The sequence below is a fragment of the Meriones unguiculatus genome, chromosome 18 (genome assembly GCF_030254825.1).
Source record: "Meriones unguiculatus strain TT.TT164.6M chromosome 18, Bangor_MerUng_6.1, whole genome shotgun sequence".
Lineage (NCBI taxonomy): Eukaryota > Metazoa > Chordata > Mammalia > Rodentia > Muridae > Meriones > Meriones unguiculatus.
The window spans coordinates 11,706,503-11,732,210 of record NC_083365.1 but is presented as its reverse complement, the minus strand read 5'-3'; the positions used below and the strand labels follow the sequence as shown (position 1 = coordinate 11,732,210).

The following is a 25,708-nucleotide window of genomic DNA, read 5'->3' as shown; positions in this document are numbered from 1 at the left end:
TGATTCTCTGGGTAGTGTACTAGCCTATCTTCAGGCCCAGCCCAGCTACCACCATCACCATGTTCCTGCCATACAGCACATATGCATATACCTAACGTTTCTGCAACACTATGCAGAAACCAGAAACCAGGTATGCTGGGTGGTGGCCCAGGCCCTTAATAAGACGCAGGCAGATGTTTGAGTTCCAGGACAGCAAGGGCTATGTAGAGAGGCCATGTCTCAAAAATCATTAAAAAAAAAAAAAAAAAAGGAAGAAAGGGAAGGGAAAGGAAGGGAAGGAGGGAGGGAGGGAGGGAGGGAGGGAGGGAGGAAGGAAGGAAGAGTAATAAAATCTGCAGTCTAGCACCTGGATTTATCTTTGTCTAAATTATCGGGACTAGTTAGCAGCTTCTCCTCTTGTAGTCGGGCTCAAGACCACTGCGCAGCAAAGGTGCACTTGGCGCCTGATCCTCCTGCCTCCACTTCTCAAGCGCTAGACACACATGTGCTGCTACACCAGTCCAGATAACATTATAACTAGATTTGTCTTCTTTTCCCCTTTAGTCTTACTTCAGTTTACATTTTTAATTGATTGTACATGTTTTAAAGATTTTAATTAATAAATGTGATCTTCTTAATCCATTAATGTTGTTGTTGTTTAAAGCAGTAAAAGTTTAAAGTACCCTAGGCTGGCCTTGAACTTACTAGGTAGCCACGGCTAGCCCGGAATTCCTGATCCTCCAGTCTCCATGTCCTACTGCTAGGGTTATAGATAGGCATGTACCACCATGCTGACTTCCATTCATTTTTTAAGCCAGTTATTCTGCATGTAGGAAAGTGCATAAACACATAAACACTTCAGGGACTTTGTATGTGATCAGTTTGTTTATTTTTGTATTTGTGCGTGTGTGTGGTGGTAGGAGTTGTGCTTCATGCACACAAGACATTCTACTACTGACTTACATCTTTAGGGCCTGAACTCACTGATTTTAATAGATTTGGGTTGGTTTTCTTGGGGTTTTATAATATTAGTAGTAGTAAGCTTTCTGGAGTGCTAATTCTTATTTTTGTCTCTCATTTTACTGCATTAGCTAGACTTTTCAGAATTCTATAAAGGTCCTGGAGTTCACTCTGTAGACCAGGCTGGTCTCAAACTCAAGAGAGCAGCCTGCTTCTGCCTCTTGAGTGCTGGGATTAAAGGAGTATGCCATCATGCATAGAATTAAATTTTTTGTTTAATAAAAATGCATCTTTGAGCACAATGCTTATTTTATAGACTGATGTATTTTATTAACATCCTAATTCTTATACTTTCTTAAAAAATCTTAATTATGTATATACACACCTTTATATATATGAAATATATATGTATGTAGGCACATATTTATCTGACAGAGTGGGATATATCAATTTATTTCCTTACTTAAACTATCCTTTTAGTTCCCAAGACAGGCTCTATGTGGCTTGAAGTGATGTCTTTTTCTTAGATTTAAGGCTGACCTTAAATCTAAGATCCTCCTGCCTCAGCCTCCTTAAGGTTGTAATTACATACTCTACCATTACACACAATAGTTCTTTAAATGGACTACTGACTTTGATATGCATAAATAAAATTTTAGATTGGATACTACTGCATATTCATACACCTATAAATCCTTTTCAAGGAACCGAGGGACAAAGATAAAAATGAAGTAGCCAGGTGGCAAAATTATCAGGTATTATGTTGCAGTAGTAGATGGATGGCCTTCCTGCTCACCCTAAGTCTGGGTTCCCCCTGTGCTGGCTCTGTCAAGGTCTTTAGTTGGTAGAGTCTCTCTCTCTTTGGTTTTTCAAAAGGGTTTCTCCGTGTAGCCCTGGCTGTCCTCGAACTCGCTCTGTAGACCAGGCTGGCCTCCAACTCAGAGATCCACCTGCCTCTGCCTTAGCTGGTGTAGTCTTAACTAGTTTCAACACCCTGATCTTTCAAGGTCAAGAACCTTAATGCCTTAATGCTTTGTCCAGGAAAAAAAATAGTCTGAACATACAAAAAAGACAAAGTGCGTAGCCTAAGAAGACAGCTTTCCCACCCCTGCCAAGGAAATTGCCTTGCAACCCAAATTTACTGTAGATTCTGTTCAGTAAAATACTTACAAATTGTAGTCTCCTTTTCTAAATGTGGTTATCAAAGTACAAATTAGGGGCCTCAGATTACAGCTGAAGTAGTTGGCTGCCCAAGAAAAAGCTTGAAGCCAGATAACAAAGGAGGCCCGAGACTTGAGTTCAATCCCCATCAAAGCAGAGAACTGACTTCCACAAGTTGTCCTCTGCTCTCCACACATGTACTATAGCGTGTATGCAACCTCCAAAAATATTTTAAAAAGGAAAACTGGAAAAAAAAAAAAACACAAAATACCAAAATATAAGAAAATGAGTGTTATGCCATGAAACTTGTTTCAAATTTGTGCAAAAATAGTTAACATACATACTTAACCTAACAAAATCTATTTCTTGCTGTGGTTCTGGATTTAAAAATAAACAGAACACTTGCCAAGTAGGGGATAAGGGCAAACTCCCATAATCCAGCACTTAAAAGGCGGAGGTAGAAGAATCAGTAAGTAGTTCAAGGCTAGATTTGGCAACACAGTGAGACTGAGTTTAGCCTAGACTACAGAAGACTCTGTCTCAAAAACAAAACAAACAAACAAACAAAAAACCAAATAAACAAAACCAAAATATAATTACTGGGCAGTGAACATCTTAGGCCAACCAGGGCTACACACTGAGACCTTGTCACAACATATGCACACACACGCATACACACAGAGAAAGAAAATGAGTGTGTATGATCAAAACATTGTGTAAAATCCTCAAATTAATAAAACACTGAAAACGAAGAGTCAGATGTGCTGGTGGGTATGTGCATTTAACCCCGGCACTTAGGGGTCAGAAGGGGTTAGAGTGGGGGTGGCTAGAGATATGTCTCCGTGTTAGAGGACATTGATTTTTTTAATTAAATTTTTATTTTTATGTATTACAGTTTATTCATTTTATATCCCAGCTGTAGCCCCCTCCCTCATTCCCTCCTTATCCCTCCCTCCCTCCCTCATCTCCTCTTATGCCCCTTCCCAAGTCCACTGATAGGGGAGGTCCTCCTCCCCTTCCATCTGACCCTAGCTTATCAGGTCTGATCAGGACTGGTTGCTTTGTCTTCCTCTGTGGTCTGGCAAGGCTGCTCCCCACTCAGGGGGAGGTCTGATTTTTTTTTTTTTTTCTTCCAGAGAATCCTGATTTGATTCCCAGCAGCCAAATAAGGTGACTCACAACCATCTGTAACTTCAGTTTCAGGGTATCGAATGCCCTCTTCTATATGTGGTCCATGTTCATACATGTAAGCTAAACAGTTATACACATAAGAATAAATAAAATATATAAACCTTTAAAGAGAAGGGGCTAGAGCACTGGCTTTGACTACCAGCATACACACACGGTGGTCCACAATCATCCTTAACTCCAGTTCCACGGGTCCCAACACCTTCTTCTGACTTCTATAAGCACCAGGCACACACGTTTAAAATAAATCAATCTAGCAACAATAACAACAAAACAAGAACCAAGAATATCACTTACCAAGTCATAACTAGTTTGTTGCACCGATTTAAAACAAGGTCTTTCTATAGCCCAGGCTAGCCTCAAATTCATGGCTATCTTCCTTCATCAGTTTCCTTATTGCTAGAATTACACACGAAAGCTGCCACACTAAACATTCTTAATCAAGTACTTTAAAAATGAAACACCAGGCTGGGCGGTGGTGGCACATGCCTCTAATCCCAGCACTTGGGAGGCAGAGATAGGCAGATTTCTGTGAGTTTGAGGCCAGCCTGGTCTACAGAGCTAATTCCAGGATGCCCAAGGCTACACAGAGAAGCCCTGTCTCAAAAACCAAAAAATGAAAAGAAACCAACACCAAACTGAGCAGTGGTGTGCATGCCTCTAATCCTGGCACTCGGGAGGCAGAGGCAGGCGCATCTCTGAGTCTCAGGCCAGCCTGTCTACAGCCAAGGCTATACAGAGAAACCCTGTCTCAACAAAACAAAACAAGACAGGAAAACCAACCAACCAACCAACCAATTCCACCAAAATGTACTATATACAAGGGTGAACACTGTTTTGTGAAATTTGTTTCAGTTATGGCTGTGTGTGTTTGTGCATTTGTTGCTCTAAGGTTTTGTTTTTCGAGACAGGGTTTCTTTGTGTAGCCTTAGCTATCCTAGACTCACTTTGTAGACTGGTCTGACCTTGAACTTACAGAGATCCACCTGCCTCTGCCTCCCAGAGTGCTGGGATTACAAACGTGCGCTGCAGCTCTGGGCTGGAATGTGTTTGTGAATGTACCTATACTCACTTGGGCTATGTTGCTCAACTGGTAGAGTGCGTGCCTCCCATGCATCAAGCCCTGGGTCTGCTTGTCAGCACTGAGCATGGCGGCACATGCCTCTAATCTGAGCACTGAAGAGGATCAAGGTCAATGGATACATAAGACCCTGTTTCAAAACAACACACATGTACGAGCTTGCACACTATGCAACTCTCATGACCTGAGTCTGATGACTACAATGGAAAGAGGGAGTACAAAACTGACCTCACATGTACACTGTGCTATGTTCACGTCCAAACTCACACAGATACATCACACACAAACACACACAGTATAGTTATAAAATTTAAAACCACATATACTTATTCTCGTATTCAAGGCTTGTATGTGAAAGGGGTTTCTCCCTTTGGGTTGTAGTAAATGGAACAATGGGTTGAGGAGTTATTGGTAAAGTGAGTTCAGATCTCTGGTACCCACATAAAAAGTGATGCGTGGCTGTGTGCATGTGCAACCACCCTTGTGCTGAGGCAGATATAGGAGGTCTTGGGACTTGCTGGCCAGCCAATCTAACCAATTGGCGAGCTCCGGGTTCAGTGAGAGATGCTGTCTTGAAAAATAACAGAGCAAGTGACTGAAGACAACGCCTGGTGCCATCCTCTGGCCTCCACACACCTATGCGTGCATTCGTCCACATGTGCACACGTAGACACAGACAAAGCTGGGTATAGAACTCAGTTGTAAAGCGAGTGGCCTATGACTTACAAGGTTGTGTTCGATCCCCAGAACACACAAACACACACACACACACACACACGAACACGAACTCCTCAAATTCTCAAGTTGGAAATGCAGCTCCATTTGCAGTGTCCTTGACTAGCATATACAAAGCCCTAGACTCAATTCCTTTCCCCACATAAACCTGCAGTGGTCATGCACACCAGTAATCCCAGTACTCAAGAGATGAAGGCAGGAATATCAGTACTTCAAAGTCAGCCCTGGCTATAATTATTTAAACCCAGCCTAGACTATATGACAAGCTGTCTCAAAAAAATATTTTTTGAAAGCTACTAGTCATGGGCAAGTGATACAAAGCTTATAAAGGAAAAAAATGACATTAATAAGGTTGGCCATTAACCTCCTAAATGACAAAGGTAATTCTGATTCACTTAGAAGCAATTCACCTTTCAAAGGGCTTCTCTTCTGGTTGAAGGGTTTTCACAATCTTTCAGTTCTACAGATGGGTTTAAATACAGCGAAGATGAGAGCTACAGTACAAACCACTCAGATTAAAGCATCTACTTTCAGGTTTTCCTCTGACATTTTCTCCCTTTTGATTCTTTGGAGGAGGGATGTTATTCAAAAGAGAGGAAAGATAGTCCATTCAAGGAAAATGGACTATCCCCTACATGTTACCAAGTAAACTGAAAAAACCTCAAAGCTTCTTTCTAAGAAATTGGCTTGGTTTATGTTTTGCTTTTTTTGAGACAGGATCTTACTCTGTAGCTCAGGCTGGACTGGAACATAAGGAAATCCTCCTTTCACCTGTCGATTGCTGCTATTACAGGTGTGAGCTACTATGGCTATTACTGACTTTAAAAGATTTATAGAAAGCCAGGTGGTGGTAGCACATGCCTTTAATCCCAGCACTTGAAAGGCTGAGTTCAAGTCCAGCCTGGTCACAGAGTGAGTCCCAGGACAGCCAAGGCTACACAGAGAAACCCTGCTTCGAACAACAACAAAAAAAAGAAAACAAACAAATTCATAGGGAGTGAGGGGTGCCATATAACATGCCAAAGCATGTGTGGAGGTCGAAGGACCACTTGGGAAGCTGAAGCAGGACATTTCTAGAGTTCACGGCCAGAATGGGCTTCAGTGAGGCTGTCTCAAAAAGTTAGGAACTGGGGATACAGGCTCATTGTTGAGCAACTGCCTCAAATCCATAGGCCCACAGAAACAAAACCCTTCCATCTAGGAACACACAGGCAATTTGGAAAGTAATGGTGGTTATGCAGAAATTAAAACACACCTAAATTGGACAGTTAGGTTAGGGATTTTTTGTTCCTGTGTTTAATGCTGAGGTAAGTAATTAAACACTGGACTGGATTCCTCGGGTCTCAGATGTGTAAGGAAGGATGGAGCATCTGCATCCACACTCTGGAGAGGGACAAATCTTTTTCTTCCATCCTCAGGAAAGAAGAGTCTCCTGGGTACTCTCTGCCCCAGACTGAGGGACTTTCCAGAACACAGGGCTTTCAGTACTGAAGTGGGGAAGGTCCTGGGCAAACAGGATTTGTTATCGTCTCTAAAAGGTAGCTGGCTGTGTGCCCCAGAGCTTGAAGCAACCAAGCTGACTTGTTGAGGTTCAAAATGTGGAGGCAGGGAAGTATAAAGAACTACTTTGGAAGAGAATAGGGTGACCATGACACTCTGAGCACTTGAATACCCATTTGGAGCCTGTAAAGAAGGTGTCATAGCTGACTTACACAATCTGACTTTGAGTTTCACAAGACTGTAATGGAAAGTAATTCTGGAAGATACATATATTTTAAAGAGTAGGTCCAAACAGGTTACCGGGGAAGTGAGGCTTACTTGTCAAATACTGGAAAAGCTATTAACCTTAAAGAGTAGGTAGAATACCAACGCAATGAGCAATTTTAGAAATTGGGTACGTTAGCTTTTAAAGACACATAGTACCTCTCACTTCTAAATTGAGTTACCTGTCCATCCAAGAAAAAGTGACTTGCAACATTTTTCAGAGCTTGTTAAAATGAAAGACAGTTCTCCCAGCCTTTTCCATCTGTATGCCCAGCAGCAGCAGAGTGGCACAGCAGAGGCCTGATGGGCCCATAAATGCCCACTGGGACAAGAAGACTAAACACAAGTGTAGGCTTAAAAGACACCTGCAACTTGATGCTGCATGTAGGCAAGTCGCAGGCTTGGTGTACCTGAAGCACTGTACGAGCACATGTCAAGTTTTATTTTCTGTGGTGCTCAGGATTAAACCCAGCACCTCAGGCATGCCCGGCATATATGTTGTAACTGGCTCGCATCGTATATGCCTGCTTTTGCTCTTAGGAAACAAACAAACAAACAAACAAAGGGGTGACTGGTTTTGCCCTCTTAAATGACTATCAAGATTAATATTTTACTCAGTGCTTCAGTAATGTAGTCAGAATATTCTGTGACCATGTCTCTCTTCGTCAGGGCCTTATTTCATGTGATTTTCAGTTTCTCCTGGAATTTCAACTTCAGTGTGACTAATGAACCCTAACATAACACAAACTCATTCAGATTTCTTTTGTGACCCTAAACGCCAAGATACTAACTTGATTCTTTATTGGCTGCCAGACTTAACAAATAGAGCTCCTTAAACAATGCCTTTTTTTTCCAGACATAACACCATCCTATTTGGCTATGTGTGGTGGCACTGGCCTTTTACTTTCAGCACTTGGGAGAAAGAAGGCAGGTCTCTGAGTCCAAGGCTAGTCTGGTCTACATAGGGAATTCCAAGATAACCATGGCTACTTTGACAGACCCTGTCTCAAAAACCAAATTAACAACAGTATAGTTAATGAGTATTCAATAAACTAGAGACAGAAAGGAATGTCCTCAAATGATGAAGTATGTATGGAGAACCACAGCTGGCAAAATACTCAATGGCAAAAGGCTGAAGTGTTCCTGTAAAATCAGAAGACAAGGACATCTACTTACATCAATTCTAGGAAAACTTTACTAAAATTCTTGCCAGAGCCAATTAGGTAAGAGAAATAAAGAAAGCCAAAATGGAAGGGAAACATAAGATTATGTACAGATCACAAGAGCTTATATACAGAAAACCCTAAAGAATCTTTATCACAACAAAAACCTTTATGGGCTTGGAGATGAATTAAACAAAATGACAGGTTTTGATCTATCTCAACCTCCTGAGTGCTAGGATTAAGGGCTTGTACCAGCACACTGGACTATATTCTTGTAGGTCTAGTTTTAAGACAATGAGGCTGATGATATAGCTCAGTGGTTAGAGTGCTTACTACTCTTGCAGAAAACCCAAGTTTGGTTCCCAGCATACACATAATAGTTATTAGAACAAAAACAAAATACCACCTCCAAGTAACTGTAACTTAAGCCTGACAGATGAAGAAAATTAATGCAATGAGACTGCGGATCAAGGTTCTTTTGAAGATGCTTCTTTATTCTGAGCAAATATGCAACTATAGCAGCGTGCTCCTACCACAGCTAGTATCCGCACAACCCAAAGGAACATCAACAGCTGGAAGCCCTGACACGGGAAGAGGACACCCACAGCTACTCAACAGGTGGCTTTATAGCGCACCCACACTCTGGCTTTTGCAATCACTTGGAAGACAGGCTGAGAATCCCTGTATCAAATACTTGAGAACAGAGCTGTTTGTAGTTCAAGTCTCAGGTGTCTGCATGGACGACCACTTGAATATCCCTCATCTGAGAACACTTGACTTTGATTTTCTGGTTAGGACAGTCAACCTACAGGAGCTTTTATCAGCACAAATGCCCATCAGAGGGCAGAGGTGAACACTTTCTCATGTAGGTATGCTAGCTTCTCTAAGCGAGTTTGTTTCAGTAGTGGAAGCCATTCCCAGTGGGGTAACTCTACCACACGGTACCCAACTTGAACCAGCTGCCTCCTCTTCATATTGTGCAGTCCAAGGAGATGACCCCTGGAACCATAGCAATACTGGTTCTTATTTGTGAACTGAATAGCTAGCTTCACTAGTGGGGGCTGCACGTGGGCTAGCGGGCACAGGCCAACTGTCCCCACCTCCCCCAATCTATCTGTCACATTACAACTGGAGTCCACTGAAGGTATGGCTGTCTTCCTTAACTCCACGGGCGGCTGGCCAGTCTCTAACTCCATTTCCCCCTGGGAATACCTCTTGGCTTTTCCCTTTAGTAACCGATTCATCAAATCATCTGTAAGACTGACTCCCCCCTGCTTAAACTGTAATCTGGCTACATCTTCAGTTGGTATCACTTCCCTATTAAATGGTAATGGCTTCATGTTAGCATCAAGCTGAACCTCTAAGTCAGAAGATCGGGTGTGAGGCAAAATCATATGGTGCTTGATGTACTGGGGGCCACCCAACATGGTCTCAAGTAAACAGAGCGTTTCTAGGAATTCAGGCTTTGACCTCATATCTTTGCTTGCTAAATTCCATAGCTTTGCAGATGCCTCTTGCTGAAGGTGAGAATTAAGACGACTGCCCTTGTAATCTGGACATTCAACGGCAACTGTACCATCAAGAGTATACAGTTCCTTAGAGAGATCAAACTTACTTCTTTCTTGAGTTAACTTGACAAACCCTGGACTCAGAGCAACGTTGATGAACTCAGCTGGAAAGTATTCAGAAAATGCCAAGCCAAGCAGGCAGGTGAGAAGGTGCTCTGGGTACTGGTAGAATTCAGGCATCTTTCTGTGGATTTCATTTATCAGACTGGAATAAAATTCTTCTGTGTTGGGTGGCTTATAATTCAGAGTTCCAAAGGACCACAGAATTTTGGCAACATCTTTACTTCGACAGTGTGCCACCCTTGGAGGCACAGAGGCAGCTACTGCATTCATGACTCTTTCATCCAGGATTCGTAAGGCTGAGCAGGCAAGCGTGAGGTGCATAACGCCCTGAACCCCCAAGGAAGGGATCCGCTGGGGGGCAAGTTCTCCAAACCGCCTCATGAAATTCACATGATCTACATGAGTGAAGCGGAACATTTTAAGAATATGAACTAAGGTGTGGCTGCTCATGTGCTCCATGTTAGTGCAAGCCAGATCTCCAATTTTCCGCATGACAAACTCAGAGAGACTACTACTTGATTTAAAAAACCCCAAACAGATTGTACCAACCTCCTCTAAATTGATCAAATCGATATATTTAAGGATCACTGATTCTAGTTTTTGCATTAGGTCCTGTGGCACCTGACGATTTTCACCAATAATATAAATTAAATGAATCAGCTGAGACAAGGAGAGCTCTCTCCAGTGTAAATTAAGGTAACTAAAAAATATTTTTAAGAAACGAGGCACTCTTCGGCCTAGGTTCCGCCAAAGATCAGCTACTAGGAGAAGCTGATCCAGACTCATCTCCCACACCTGATGGCAAAATCTGGTTTCATACACATCTAGCATGACGGGGGGGAGAGGGATTCTTAAATCAACAAAGGCTTTCAAAATACTCATCAGATCTGGGGTATCAAAGAGCTCTATGTTTTTCATACTCAGTTGGCAGAGCAAAGCAAAGCTGTTACTGGATAGCAAAAGAGAATGCTGTTCTGCTGGCAAAGAGCTCAGCTTACAAAAATAATTAGTAATGACTTCTGGCTGGAGTTTATTTTGATAAAATGTGACTTTGTGCAAAATTAGTTCACCTTCTGACGCAGACAGGGGTTGACAAGTCTCACTTCTGTTATAGCTGTGAATCTGGTACTCTGGCCTTAGCTTTAAGAAAACTCGAGTTCCTTCGAAGGTATCAAAAACCTCTACATCCTCTTCATCAACTCTTCTGGCACTGGGTAAGCCTGGACGCGACGAGCTGGCCTTAAGGGTAGATACCTTGTTGAATTCCAAACCCAGGTGGGCACTGCTGGTTGTGAAGATCCTCCGAGACAAGGGGGCGTCACCAGTGCTCTTAACTTTTCTGGCAGGAGAGCAGGAGCTATTATATTCAGGAGCTATTATCTTCTGTCCCGCATGCTGTGTGCTGTTTTTCATGTTCCAATATGCCATGCTTTGGGCTGCACGGTAGGCAGAAGGATTACAAGATGCTTGGTATTTTAAAAGTTTTAACAACCTGAGAGTGGCTGCCATTTTGGAGTCTGTGCTGATCTTTTTGGCAGACAGAGCACAGTCCTCACACGTCTGACTAGGCAAGTTCTTGTTTATATGGTGCTTGACAAGAGGCGGGCAGGTAGATGCTCCACAGAAACTGCCTGTGAATCTTCAGCATAACCACAAGAACTGTGGGCCACAAATGATGGGGTCAGAATTGGTGCCAGATACTGAAAAAAGGGTAGATGAAGAATGAGTGGCTTCTACCTATAACACAAAATGTACACAATATAAGAAATAGGTGCAGACAGGAGTGGTGGTGGCAAACACCCCTTTAATACCAATACTTTTAAGGTAGAGGCAACAGGCTCTATGCCAGTTTTAGGCCAGCCAGAACTATCTTGTGAAGCCCTGTCTCAAAACACAAAAGGAAAAAGAGAGAAAAAGAAATAGAGAAAATAGGGCTGGAGAGATGGCTCAGTGGTTAAGAGCACTGTCTGCTCTTCCAGAGGTCCTGAGTTCAATTCCCAGCAACCACATAGCGGCTCACAACCATCTGTAATGGGATCTGATCCCCTCTTCTAGGTGTGTGAAAACAGATCACTCACACATAAAAATAAATAAATATTTAAAAAGAAATAGAGAAAATAGAAATGCAAAAATAGAGAAAAAGAAATGCAAAGAGTGTACCATGCAAGTATGTCAGTGAATGCCCAAAGCACAAGCCATCAAGTGTGAGGGACAGACTCTGTGTGCACTGTCAACAAGCAACACACCATTAGGTGAGTTCCAGACTGCTGCTTGATATGAATTCACTTACTTGTAGAGAAGGACAGATTTTTAAAAAAGCCAAGGGTAAAAAGTAGGCAACTCATTCCATTTACTATTAACACGTAAGAGTGCCTCTGAAAAATAACATTGATAAAAGGCTTTCATGCTAACAGTATAAAGAAAAAAGTAGGATTAACTTTACTTTTTAAAAATTGTTGATGTAGATGGATGTTTTGTCTGCATGTATGTATGTGAATCACTTGTGTGAATGGTGCCTGAGGTAAGAGGGGGTTGGGTCCTCTGGCCATGGGTGATGGGAACTATGCTCAGGTTCTCTGAAAGTGCAGGAAATATATTTTCTTTAAGTCTGTCTGTCTCTCTGTCTGTCTATCAATCATGAGTATTTTGCACACTAAAAAAGGGCATCAGATCCCATGGAACTAGAGTTATAAACCATTGTGAGCTACTGTGTGAGCGCTGAGAATTGAACTGAGGACCTCTAGAAGAGCAGCCAGTGCTCTTAGCTGCTGAGCTGTCTTTGCAGCCCGCCAACAGGCATTTTGTGATTCTACTAGGTCCAGGTTTATTTTAAAACAGGGTCTTACTGTGTAACCTTGGCTGGCCTAAAACTGAGTTTGTAGACCAGGCTGGCCTCACAGACATCTTGGTCTCCCAAGTGCTGAGATTAAAGATATACATCACCGCCTCTGGCTTAGGTTTGGTTTTTAAATGAAAATATGGGAGGGTAAGGAGAGGATTATGTAAGAGTAGAAATTGAATGATAGAACTAACTCTAACTCTGAAATGAATCTTTACAGTAGGAAGAATCAGAAACTAAGAATGGCCAACAAAATCTAAATAATAAGGACTTTCATTTTAGAGGACATGAACAAAACACAGGAGAAAACCTGAAATCCAGGTGCTGCTTTGGGAAATTTACTTTAATGCTGGCATGAAGGAGGAGGACTGTAATCTTAGTCATTCAAAAGGTTGAACCATCTCTCCAGACCGTTAATTTGCTTTAAAGTGGGTGTAAGCTTTAATTAATTATATCCACAGTAACCCTCCCAGTTCTTAAAGTACAAGCTTAATTATAGAATCCTGTCATTTTTAGTGCTATTTCTCTTAGAAAAGGCCTTTAGGCTGCTTTGTGTTCTGAGTGGTCTTATTATGTAGCTTAGGCTGATCTCAAATTCATGATACTCTGGCCTCAGTCTACTTAAGAAATGGTGGGATCACAGGTGGCTGCCACCACCTGTGGTGGTGGTGCTTTATAACACACATGCTTCCAGAAAGCTTCTTCTAACAGAGCTGGAATTCAGTAATTAGGAGCTGCGAAGCATCCTCAGAAACTCGTAGAAGGTAGTGGTGGGAGGGGGACTTCAAAAGCCTGTTTACTGTTGATGCATAGGTAGAAAAAAAAAAGCTACTGAAAGCTATGCTTCCAAGTACAAGGAATACCAGTTCATATGACTGTTCTGCCAACAAGCTCAGGGAACAACACAGGTCTCCCCTGGAGAAGGCAGATTGGCAATGATGCCACTGAGTCAGGTACTAATTAATTACATCTTCACTTGGCTGAAAGCAGTACTATTTCCATTTCCTCCCATAAAAATTAAAAAAAAAAAAAAAAAGAGCAGGCTATGAAACTGGCTCTTCCATATTCCTCCTCCTTAGATGAGAGGCCATAGACGACTCCTCCTTTTTAAAAAAAAGATCTACTTTTTCTGCTACGTATGGTGGCACATCATTTTAATCCCAGCACTAAGGAGGTAGACAAACATCTCTGAGCTTATGGACAACCTGGTCTACAAAGTGAGGCCTTCTCTCGAAAACGACAAAACAAAATAGCAAAAATTAGCCGGGTATGGCAGTGCACGTCTGTAATGGTGGATCTGTGTGAGTGCGAGGCCAGCCTGGTCTACAAAGCAAGTCCAGGACAGCCAAGGCTATACAGAGAAACCCTGTCTCGAAACACCAAAACCAACCAAACAACAAAACCATCAAAACTTTTAATTTTTCATTGTATGTATATGGGTGTTTTGCCTACTTGTAGGTCTTTGCCCCACATGTACGTGTGGTGCCATGGGGGCAAGGTGGTAGAGCCTCTGGAACTGGAGCCTCGTTTGTTAGCCACCACATGGGCGCTGGGAACTGAACTGTGGTCCTCTGTAAGTGCTCATAACCACTGAGCCATCTTTCCAGCCCATATTCTTTCTTTCTTCAATGCTCATTCTTTTCTTTTTTTTTTTTTTTCTCTCTCCCCCATACTTACTAGCAAACCCAAGGAGATGTGAGTGGCCAACGGAGCACATAAGGTGTGACTTTCTGAAATGTCTTTTTAATTCTGCTTTTGGCCTCTTCTCTCCAGAGTCCTAAAGAGCCATGACTGCAAGGCAGGCCAAAAGGCTTTGTTCTGCCTACCAGGCTTCTTTCTCAGGGTGACAGGAAAGTATGTTCTAATTTCACAGTAAATCTTTATACACTGGGATACTGGGTTCCATTCCTTGAGACAGAATCTCACTATGTAGTCCTGGAACTCACTGGACAGACTAGGCTGAACTTGGCATGGACTCATAGAGACCCGTCTGCCTCCATGTCCCCAGTGCTGGGCTGAAAGGTGTGTACCACCATGCCTGGTGCTACACTTGGTGTTTTACCTGCCCAGCTTCAACCGTTCAGGTGGTCACAAGCTACATTCTGGGGCCCAAACTGAGCCCTGCACCTGGTTTCTGTAAGTAAAGTTTTATATGGACAGATCTAATGTCTGGGTTGGCATTCCTAATACAGGAACCGAGTAACTATTTCAGAAATTGTATGCCTGTATAACATAAACTGTTTCTTAACTAGCTCTTTATAGAAAAAGTTCACAGTCCTACAGACTACTAGTTGTTTGTGATTAAAACTGTTAATGTGAAAGAGTGTATCAATTAACAACAAATCCTCTCCTTACTTTTAAATTACCTATGCAGTCATTTTTGTCTATATTTTTTTTTAACTCAGGTTTCATAAAACCCACGCTGGCCTTGAGCTCATGATCTTCCTGCCTCCACCCACTATTACAGGCATGTGCTGCCATATCTAGTATATAGACAGTAATTTTAGGTAGTTTTTTGTTTGTTTTTGGTGTTTCGAGACAGGGTTTCTCTATGTAGCTTTGGCTGTCCTGGACTCACTGTATAGACTAGGCTGGCCTCAAACTAACAGGAGATCTACCTGCCTCTGCCTCCCTAAATGCTGGAATTACAGGCATGTGCCACAGTGCCTGGATCTTTAAGTAGTTTTTTTTGTTTGTTTGTTTTGTTTTTGTGAATGGGTGATACAGTCTAGGCCAGTATCAAACTCAGTGGGTAGTTAAAGATGGCCTTGACCTTCCAAGCCTCCTAACTCACACTCCTAGTGCTTACATTGCATGTGTGCTACCATGCCAGTTTCAAAATGAGGTGTTGGGGACTGAATCCAGAGTCTCTTGCATACTAAACAAGTACTTGACCAAGTGAGCTGTACCTCTAGGCCTATAAACAATAATTTTTAAAAATTACCTCTTTGTGAGATAGAGATGTCTCACTCGTTAAGTACATTTGCTGCTTTTATAGGGGACCCAGGTTCATTTGTTAACATATAGATGGTGGCTCACAATCAACTGTAGCTCCAGTTCCAGGGGACCTGACACCCTCTTTTGGCTTCTGTTTGCACTAGGCATGTATGCAGTATATACACATAATCTAAAAAATTTAAAAAATTACCTTTATAAGCTAGGCATGGTGATGCACACCTTGAATCTCAGCACTTGGGTGGAAGACAGGTGGATCTCTGTGAGTTCAAGGCCAGTTCTAGAACAGCCAGAGCTGTAGAGAGACCTTGCCTCAAAAAACAAACAAACAAAATTACATCTATAGCTGGACATGGCAACACACACTTATAATCTCAGCACTCAGGAGGCAGAAGGAGCTATGTGAGTTGAGGCAAACATGATCTACATAGTTCAGGTTTAATCATGAGCTCATGCTGAGACTTTACCTTAAAAAAAGGAGGCTGGGCTGGAGAGATGCTCATCAGTTAAGAGTACTGGCTGCTCTTCCAGAAGATCCGAGGTTCAACTTTCAGCACCCACATGGTAGTTTACAATCATCTGTAATTCCATTCCCAGGAGAGCCGACACCCTCTTCTGGCCTCTACAGGCATGCGGTGCAGACATACATGCAAACAAAACACCCACACACATCAAATAAGCCAAAGGCTGAGGCTACATGAGACCCAGTCTCAAAACAAAACAGACAAATAATCAGATTAAGGTTTTAGGTTTCCGCCAGGCACCGTCTCTGCCACCATCGGAGAGCCGTGTGGCATGGAGTTGCTGTCTAAGGACAAGCGAGTGTTCAATTTCATCAAGAAAAGGGTGGACATGCACATCCACACCAAGAGGAAGCAGGAGGAGCTGAGCAACGTGCTGGCAGCTACGAGGAAGGCAGCGGCCAGGAAGGACTGATATCCCTCCCCCAATATACACTATGCTGCACAAACAACAACAACAAACAATGCATTAAGTGTTACAATGGGAATAACAAGAGCCCAACTGTCTTAGGGCCTCTTCTCTACCAATGCTTTTCTTTTTTTCCTAATCAAAACTTGTATCAGTGAAGAAGAGTTTTTAATTGTTTGTTTTGAGACAGAGTTTCTCTGTGTAGCCTTGGCTGTCCTGGACTCACTTTGTAAACCAGGCTGGCCTCCAACTCACAGAGATCTGCCTGCCTCTGCCTCCCAAGTGCTGGGATTACAGGTGTGCGCCACCACGCCCAGCTAGGTTTTAAAACTTTTGTAAAGAATTATTTTTATAATTATTTACTTAATGTTATGTATGTGTGTATGTGTGTATGACTGTGGAGACACACCTGTCATGGCACATGTGAAGGTCAGAAGACAACTTGCAGGGGTCAGTTTTCTTCTGCCACTATGTGGATCCTAAGGATTGAATGCAGGTTACCAGGATTGGTGACAATTGCCTTTATGCCATCTCAATGACCCAAAATAATGGGTTTTATTTACAACATGTTCATATATGTATGTCATTACATACTGTTCATTTTTACACCCCTTAATTAGAACCCTCCTTCTGCTTTTACTACTGTGTGTGATATACACACATGGAGACCATCTATGTCTCCATATGTCCATCTAGTGTCTTCCTCTATGGCACACCACTTTATTTTGACACAGGATCTGTCACTTGAAGGTTACAACTGGCTAGACTGGCCAAGGAACCCTGGGGATCCTCCTGCCTCCGCCTCCCAGGAAGACTAGGATTATAGGCATATGACATATCATATTCAATTTTGTTTTTATTTAGTTTTTTTTTTAATGAAGGTCCTGGGGATCCAAACCTGGACCCTCAGGCTCAAAGGTCAATCACTTCACCCACTAAGCCATCTCCCAAGTACCACCCCTACTATAGTATAGTCTAAATTCTGCAGGAGACATTTCCCTCCTCTCCTCTGGTAAGTCCCTTTGAGGCTAAGAGTCCTAAATAAACTATTATGCCGGCTGGAGAAATGGCTCAGAGGTTAAGAGCACCGGCTGACCTTCCAAAGGTCCTGAGTTCAATTCCCAGCAACCACATGGTGGCTCACAACCGTTTATGGGGAAATCTGGTGCCTTCTTCTGGCAAGAAGGAATACATGCAAGGCAGAACACTCTATACATAATAAATAAATAAATCTTTAAAAAAAAACTATTATGCACCAATAGTTTACCACCACCCCCTTTTAGTTTTTTGAGACAGGGTCTCACTACATAGCCCTACGAGGCCTAAAACTCTGAGAGATCCTCCTGCCTCCACTTCCCTAGTGCTGGGATTAAAGGCGTGCACCACCTCGGCCCACCTTGATTTTCATTCTAACAACCCTTCTGTAAGGCAGGTTTATTATTTCTGTATCATTTGTGAGGAAGATACTTTACAAGATTAGGATATTTCTCAGATGAAAAAAAGAAATCTTTCAACAGGTGAGTGGAGCTTGCTTTCAAAGACTCTGAGGCCACACTACTGGCATACAGACAGGCAGCAACACAATTCAGGAAGCACAGGTCCAGACTGAGAAAAGGGCTGAAGAAGCTACTTCTTCCTGAGTTTTCAGGTGCCAGGAGCTAGAGTATTGATAGTGGGTCAGCTCACAAGACTCTCCTGCCTATCACATCCTAGTTTTCTAGTTGTCATTATAGTGAGTTCACCCTACTTATGAAAAGAAGAAAGAGAAGACCCAGAAACTGATATCTATATGAAAGAGTGGATTTTGCAGAACATTCTACAATCAAAGAGTACCACAACTTCGGGCATGGTGGTGAACCCCTGCAATCCCAGCACTCAGGAAGGCAGAGGCAGGCAGATTGCTGTGAGTTCAAGACCAGCCAGGGCTGCAGAGAAACCCTGGCTCGAAAAACCAAAAAAAAAAAAAAAAAAAAAAAGAAAAAAAAAAAAGAGTACTGCAACTAAAGACCTGAAAGTTAACAGATGTATGTGATGGAAAATTAAGAGTTTTAGGGGCTGAGGGGTTAGAGAGAGGTGGCGCAGGGATGGAGAGCACTGGCTGCTACGGCAGCCCTAAGTCCGCTTCCTAGTATCCACACGGTGGCCCACTGCATCTGTAATTCCAGTGGCAGGGATCTAATGCCCTCTTCTGGGCTCTGTGGTACTGCATGAACATGGTACACAGATATAATGCAGGCAAAACATGTAGGCACATGAAATTAATCTAAAATGAGCATGAGCATGTAGGCATAAGGTTACTGTATAATTCAAATGCTGATTTCTGTATCCTCCATATCTGGTTGCCGTCCTTGTTCTGAGAAGGACTGCAACCAGTCCTTCTTGTTGTGTAAACACTGCTCCCCAATTGTCCCCCTGATAATGCCAATAAAGCAGCTTACAGCCAATAGCTGAGCAGGGAAAAGAATAGAGCCAGGGAGGAGAAGATAGAGAATAGGAAGTAGGAGATTGAGTCAAAGATGCCCAGGAGGGACCAGGAGAAGGAGCTGGAGAAGAAAAGCTACAAAGTGCATGTATCTCTGGGATGTATGCTGGGAGGAAGACAAATTAGCTTAGAGGGTTATGATTAGAGTAACAGCTGCTCAGTTCTTGTGCTGTGAAACTATTAAATATAAGAGTCTTAATTATTTTTGTGATAGTTGGGTTAAGAGAGAAAGTAAGAAACAAACACAGTTTTATAAAAATAAACTTAACAAGAGCAGGTGTGGTGGCCCATACCTTTAATCCCAGCACTTGGAAGATAGAGGCAGGCAGATATCTGAGTTCAAGGCCAGGCTGATTTAGAGAGTTCCAGGATAACCCTGTCTCAAAAAACCAAAATCAAACCAACCAACCAACCAAATAAACAAATAGTTTTAGGGGCTGGAGAGTTGGCTCAGTGGTTAAAAGCAGTTGCTCTCGCAAAGGATCCTAGTTTGTTTCCCAGGACCCACAAAGTGACTCACAACTCTAGTTCCAGGGGATCTGATACCCTCTTCTGAACACTGAGGATACCAGGCATGCACGTGGTGCACATACATATATGTAGGCAAAACATGTAAAAGAAAATAAATCTAAAGGAAATTTTAAAAAAGAAAAATAAAGAGTTTTAATATGCTGGGAATGGTAACAAGCCTTTAAGTACTAGAGAGGAAGAGGCAGATAGATCAATGTGAATTTGAAGCCACCCTAGTCTACATAGCAAATTCTAGATTTGCCAGGGCTATGCAATGAGAGCCTGTCTCAGGAGAGAGAATGAGTTAGTTTTCAATTAGGTGAGGTGGCATTTATCTGTATGTACTTGGGAGACTCGGGCAGGAGAACTAACACGTGTTCAAGTCTAGCCTCAACTAAACAAAGAGACCCTCATTCCAAAAAACAAAACAAACAAACAAACTTCTAATGTCCATCTAGGAATAAGCAGACAGACAGAAAAATAAGGCAGTAATAACACTAACAAAAATGACTGCCAGGTATACAGGTGTATACCACAGGTGTAGCGGTGCCTATAATCCCAGCCCAGAGGCTAAAGCAGGAAGATCATGAGCTTGATGCCAACATGGGTTATACTGAGATCTTTCTAATTTAAAAAAGAAAAAAAGGGGGTGGGGAGGGGCTGGATAAATGGCTTCACAATTAAGAACATTTCCTGCTTTTCCAGAGAACCTGAGTTCAGTTCAGCTCAAAAACATCTGTAACTATACCTCCAAAGAACTGTGATACTCTTCCTGGCTTCTGCAGCACACTTACACACATGACAGTCACTCACACATACATAAATAAAAAAAAAAAATTAAGACAAAAAGTTATACCAGAAAGAAACAATAACTGCCAGGCATGGTGGCATACAAATCTAATCCCAGCACTCAGGGAGGCAGAAGCAGGCAGATCTCTATAAACTCCAGGCCAGCCTGGTCTACAAAAAGAGTCCAGGACTGCCAAAGCTACACAGAGAGACCCTGTCTTGAAAAACAAAAAAACAAAACAAAAAGAAATAATTATATTCCCTATTCATCTGTGAATAATAATTACATGACTGTATCACTATAAGCCTTGAATAATGACCTACCTAAAAATTATGAACTGTATTGATGGGAGACAGCTGATTTTTCAGCTTTAGAGGCCAGGAAGTCCTTAAAGTACTGGTGTCCTCTGGCTAGTCATCCACAGCTGAATGTATAATACATACAGGTATGTATAAAAGTCAAAGACGGGGTTGGAGAGATGGCTCAGAGGTTAAGAACACTGGCTGTTCTTCAGAGGTCCTGAGTTCAATTCCCAGCAACCACATGGCGGCTCTCAACCATCTATAATGAGATCTGGTGCCCTCTTCTGGTGTTCAGACAGAACACTGTACACATAATAAGTAAATCTTAAAAAAAAAAAAAAAAAAAAAAAGTCAAAGATAGGGCAGGGCGCAGTGTCACATACCTTTAGTCCCAGCTCTTGGGGGGCAGAGGCTGTGAGTTGGAGGACAACCTGGTCTACACAGTGAGTCCAGGACAGGTAGGGCTCTGTTACACAGAGAAACCTTATCTGGAAACGCCCTTCCCACCACACATACACGCGCGCACGCACACACACACACAAAGAGAGAACTCTTGTGGGGAGAAAAGAAGGAGTGAACAACACTAACAACGCTAGCTATATAATGGTTCATACCTGTAATCACAGATACTCCGGAAGCTGTGATGGGCAACGTAGTGGGTCCCAGCCTCAAAACAGCAATGTTGTTACGAGCACTTGCTGCTCTTTCTAAGAAGCAGGGTTCAACTTCAGGGTGGCTCACACCCAATATAACTCCAGTTCCAAAGACCCAATGCCCTCTTCAGACCTCTGTGGGCACCAGGCGAGCACATAATGCACGCACGTTCATTCAGGCAAAACACTCATACACATAAAATAAGATAAAATAAAATAAAATAAATCCAAAATTAAAACAGTAAAAGGGCCCATGAATGTAACTCAGTAGTTGTTCGTTGTCACACACAGAGGCCGAGTTCACTCCCCGGTACCACATGAAAGCAGGAAGACTGACCAACAGGCTGTGTTGTGTGAAAGCAGCTGCTCTAAAACTTCTCTCTCAATCATGTTGCTGTAACACTACATCAAACCTCAAAGAAAAAGAAAGAAAATGATAGATGCCAAAAGACAAACAACAAACAAACAAATCAGACTGTTGAAAATGCTTTGGGGGAACAAAAATGGAGGAAGGAATAGGAAAGAGCTAACAGTGTTACAAGCTCTATTGAACTGTTTAAATAAAAAACACATACAACTTCAACAAGAATTAAATTTACAAAGTACACGTGCTATGGGGGTGGTGGTATGCATGCCTGTAATCTTAGTGTCTGTGCGGTGGAGGCAGCTCATGGCCACTCTTAACTGTGCACTGAGTTTGAAGACAGACTAGGGTATATGAGACCCTGTCTCAATAAATAGAGCCAAGCCTAACTGGCCGCAGTGGTGCACACCTTCAGGCCCAACACTTGGTGGCGGAGGCAGGTGTGAGTTAGAGGCCAGCCTGTTGTCTGTTTTACAGAGGTCCAGGACAGCCAGGGCTACCAAAACCCTGCCTTGGGGTGGGGGAAGAGGGTGGTGTGTGCGCAAGCAGAGTGGTGCACATCTTTAATTCCAGTACTAAGAAGGCAGAAGCAGGTAGATCTCTGTGGGCTTAGAGCCAAGCCTGGTCTATTCAAGAAGAGCCTAGCTAGCCAGGGCTACATGATAAGCTCCCTGTAAAGAGAGAGAGAGAGAAGCAGGGAAGAGAAAAGGCAGATAGTAGGAAGGACGAGCACTGCAAGAAACACAAGCTGCCAGATAGACTAGACTAGTTACCGTCTCTTTCCTCAAGGTTTCCCAAAGCACATGCAAGAAAGCTCGAGTAAGAACACTATGATGTGTTCACTTAATTCCTGGCTCCTTTACTGAAGGCTCCAATCTGATGCCACTGCACAAAGTTCCCCACTTAGTGTAAATGTTCTAAACATACCCTCCTCCTCTCAGTATCTTCTTCAGGGGTCCTAACAGGCCACAGTACAGTTTCAGAGTGCTGGCATTCCCAAAGGGTACTGCTCAACCACCTGGGATGATGCAGTGTCACAGAAGCCGGAAATCTTCCCTTTTTGTCTTCCAGATCTATGCAAGGCCACTTTAAACCATAGTCCAGAAGTTAGAAAGAGAGAACTCGGCAGAAAGGGGCAGCCATGGTAACTGTGTGTGATTAAGTGCACGATATATTTAGTATATACAAATTACCAACTACTGAATCTCATAGTGCCTTTTCTTTTCCTTTCTTGCAATGCTAGTAATCAGACTCAGGACCTCATACGCGATAGGCTTACTAAATATAGCATGATCCTCTAACTTCTAGGTGCGAAAGTCTCCTACTGGGAGTCTACCAAATTTAAAGCCACAAAAGCTTAGAGAAACTGATAATACAGACCGTGAGCTGCCAGTGAGGACATTAGGCCATTTTCCCCTTCTTTTTCCACACAGGAGCAGAGCCTACAAAGTAGTCTAGGTCAGCTAAGCACAAGAGCAAACATGTGTAGGTCAAGGAAGTGTCCATGAGCTAAGCCAAAACAAAGTCAAATCTAGTACAAACCATCCTTCTTCTTCTCCCCTCCCGTCCTCTTTTTTTTTTTCTATTTTATTCCTTAAAACAAGGTCTCAATGAAAAAAAAAAAAAGAAATGAGGACATAACTGCTCCTACGTATAGTTGAGGAGTTTTACTGTAAATTTGAGGGAAAGCACAGCCTGAGGTATCTGGAAGAGTCTATAGAGTAAACATGGCCAACAGATTAAACTGGGTCATGTGGGAGATGGAGGGTTGGTGAGGAGAGGGGAGAGCCAGAAGCCAAGAGGCAGGAGGAAGGAAGAGCAGCAGACAAAAGGCAAAAGGATAAAAGGTCTGGTAGCAAAAAAGGCTGAGATTATGTAGGATTCTGAGAAGCTGGGGAAAGGGAAACTCAGCCCTGGGCTGGAGAGTTTAGGGTAGGAGGCAGGATGACTCTGTAACAGGTACTAATGGATGCTGGGAGAAGCTGATGGCCATGTCCACTTTGACATGTTAAACGGGCACCTCAGCTAGCCTTTTGTCCTGAGTTTGAGACCTTACATTAGCCAGTTGAGGCAGGCCTTGCGCTGTGTGCTACCGACTACAGACATATGCCACCATGCCCTTCCCTCCACTTTAGAAAATGGCTAACAAGCAGGCAGGTAAAATAGAGTAAAAAGACCCACGTGGTCAAGAAAGAAAATCTCAAAAATAGTCACATGCAACCAAACAAATGGGGTTTTCTTTTTCGTTTTTGTTTTACCAATTTGCAAGGTTTTAAAGTAAGAAACTTCAGGGGGTTTGTTGTTTGTTTGTTTGTTTTTGAGGGGTCGGAGAGAATACAGGGTCTTACTATATAGTACAGCCCTATCTGGCCTCAAACTCACAGAGATCTTTATTCCTCCTTTACCTGCCAACTGCTGGAATTAAAAATGTGCACCACCATGCCTGGCCAGAACTCTTTTATGCAGAAAACATGAGCACAAAATACCAGTTACCTTTGACGTTAAAGTACCTAGATATGAGCTCCACGGATGAAGCAATGCTTGCAAGCCTACACTAAGTGAGCAACGAAACCTCTGAGAAGACTCATGAATGCACCTACTATAAGACTTCTGCCCAAAAGTTCCTTGAGTCGGAGCAAAGAGATGTCATGATTTGCATAGAATAGAAGCAAGTATTTCCTATTCCTGGGCAGAAAAAGAGAAGGGAGAAACACTACTACCCCGAGTTGGCTTGTACAAACAGAAACTGTTTAAAATGAAAAAAAGGTGTGTGTTCTATTGCTTCACCCCGTCCCAGGCCTGAACCAAACGCTGCTCAGAGTGCTACCCGGAGAGAAGCTGGTTAGAAAGGCCGACTCTCGGGCCCTGTCCAAGACCCGCTAAGTCACTTTCCGCGGGCTCTGCATACACTAGAATGTGGAGAGGGACCGGGCGGACTGTACTAACAGCCCTGGGAGATAGGTACAGACACGATCTCTACTTCCCACGGGGCCAAAGCAGCGTTCAAAGAAGTCTTTTGCCCACAGCCACAGCAGTCCGGAGTGGCGAAGGTGGCCTTGGTACTGAGACGTGCTCTCAGGGGGCTCCAGGGGCGCCTGCCGGGAAACACCGCCTGGGCGCAGCAGGCCAGGGAGAACCAGGATGGCGGAGGGCGCGGCGGGGCCAGAGCGCAAGCAGCAAACCGCGCCACCTCCTCCCCGGCAGCCCACTCACCTAGAGGCCGCGAAGGTAGCGTCCCGACGCCAGTCCCGGGCCGCACAGGGTAAGTCAAAACACAGACTGGTCCAGCAGCAACCGTTCCACAACCCACTTCCGGCCAGCGGCTCTTTACTTCCGCTTGCGTCGGTGAAGGAGCCGCCGAGGCTCAAAAGACTTCAGTCAGCGTTTTCCACTAATGTTTTCTAGGGTCTGACCTAAAGGAGTAGCTTAGAACCCTGGATGGGTCGCTTCGGAAGTAATCGGGAAGTAAATGGCACAGGTTCGAACCCTGGGATTTCCATCTGGGTTTTATGACTTTGGAGAAGTCACATAAACTTTTCAAGCCTAGTTTTGTCACCTATACAAAAAGGATAATAGTGAAAATGCTTTCAGAAGAGGAACTAGCAATGAGTAGAGGAAAAAATACGATTCCAGCACTGCAGAGGCAGAGGCAGGCGAATCTTTATGAATTCGAAGCCAGTCTGAGCTACATAGTTAGTTCCAAGACAACCATGGCTACATAGAGGGACCTTGTCGCAAAACAAATAAATAAATAATGAACAAATGTTTAAAAAGCCGGGTGGTGGCAGTGCACACCTTCAATCCTAGCACTCAGGAAGCAGAAGCAGGTGTTTGAGTTTGAGGGCAGTCAAGGCTACACAGAGAAATCCTGTCTCGGAAAGGGGGCGGGGGGAGAAGGAGAGAGAGAGAGAAAGAAACAAAGAAGAAGAATGGACTGGAGGGGGTCAGTCAGGAGGTCTCTTCCTCCCTTAGGAGGACCTTACACATAGGCTGGTTCGACTTTCACAGTAAGAAAAAAGATTCTACCAAGCCCTATGTAGCAGAAGGGTTTGGTCTCTGTTGGTGCTGGAGATCCAACCTGAGGTCTTCATGCCTGCATGGCAGGCACTTTACTGATTGAGACATTTCTCCAGCTCCCAGAAAAGCCTTTTTTTTTCTTTTTAAGTATGTACATTTATTGATTTGTTTATTTTAAACAGTGTTTCACCATGTACTCCTGCA

General features: G+C 43.2%; 2 protein-coding genes across 15 annotated transcripts in view; both read right to left on the bottom strand.

The window, feature by feature from the left end:
- Ubox5 (U-box domain containing 5) overlaps window positions 1-24,817 on the bottom strand; it is a 38,379-nt gene extending 13,562 nt beyond the window's left edge. For 2 of the 8 annotated variants that reach the window (XM_021653643.2, XM_060371772.1), the window contains exon 1: window positions 15,650-15,760. The gene's annotated coding sequence lies outside the window, so the exon portion shown is untranslated. Of the gene's footprint in view, window positions 1-2,109; window positions 2,479-9,646; window positions 9,787-10,732; window positions 10,868-15,649; window positions 15,761-15,923; window positions 16,063-24,700 lie in introns of those variants that run through there. The other 6 variants (XM_021653640.2, XM_021653644.2, XM_021653642.2 and 3 more) reach the window with 6 other exon arrangements.
- Fastkd5 (FAST kinase domains 5) lies at window positions 8,505-24,813 on the bottom strand. 7 transcript variants are annotated; one of them, XM_060371768.1, is made up of 2 exons: window positions 24,701-24,813; window positions 8,505-11,399 (listed from the first exon to the last, which is right to left on the bottom strand). In XM_060371768.1, the coding sequence occupies exon 2, from the start codon at window positions 11,169-11,171 to the stop codon at window positions 8,868-8,870; it is 2,304 nt and encodes a 767-aa protein (XP_060227751.1). In that variant the 5' UTR covers window positions 11,172-11,399; window positions 24,701-24,813; the 3' UTR covers window positions 8,505-8,867. The 7 variants fall into 7 exon arrangements, with proteins under 7 accessions (XP_060227751.1, XP_021509313.1, XP_021509314.1 ...); XM_021653638.2 differs by having other exon boundaries at window positions 8,505-11,362; window positions 24,701-24,788; XM_021653639.2 differs by lacking the exon at window positions 24,701-24,813 and adding an exon at window positions 15,924-16,064 and having other exon boundaries at window positions 8,505-11,362.
- Window positions 24,818-25,708: the final 891 nt, after the last annotated feature.

Excerpts from the sequence above, each read along its gene's own strand:
- Fastkd5 (XM_060371768.1), bottom strand. The coding sequence starts at position 11,171 with ATGGCAGCCACTCTCAGGTTGTTAAAACTTTTAAAATACCAAGCATCT.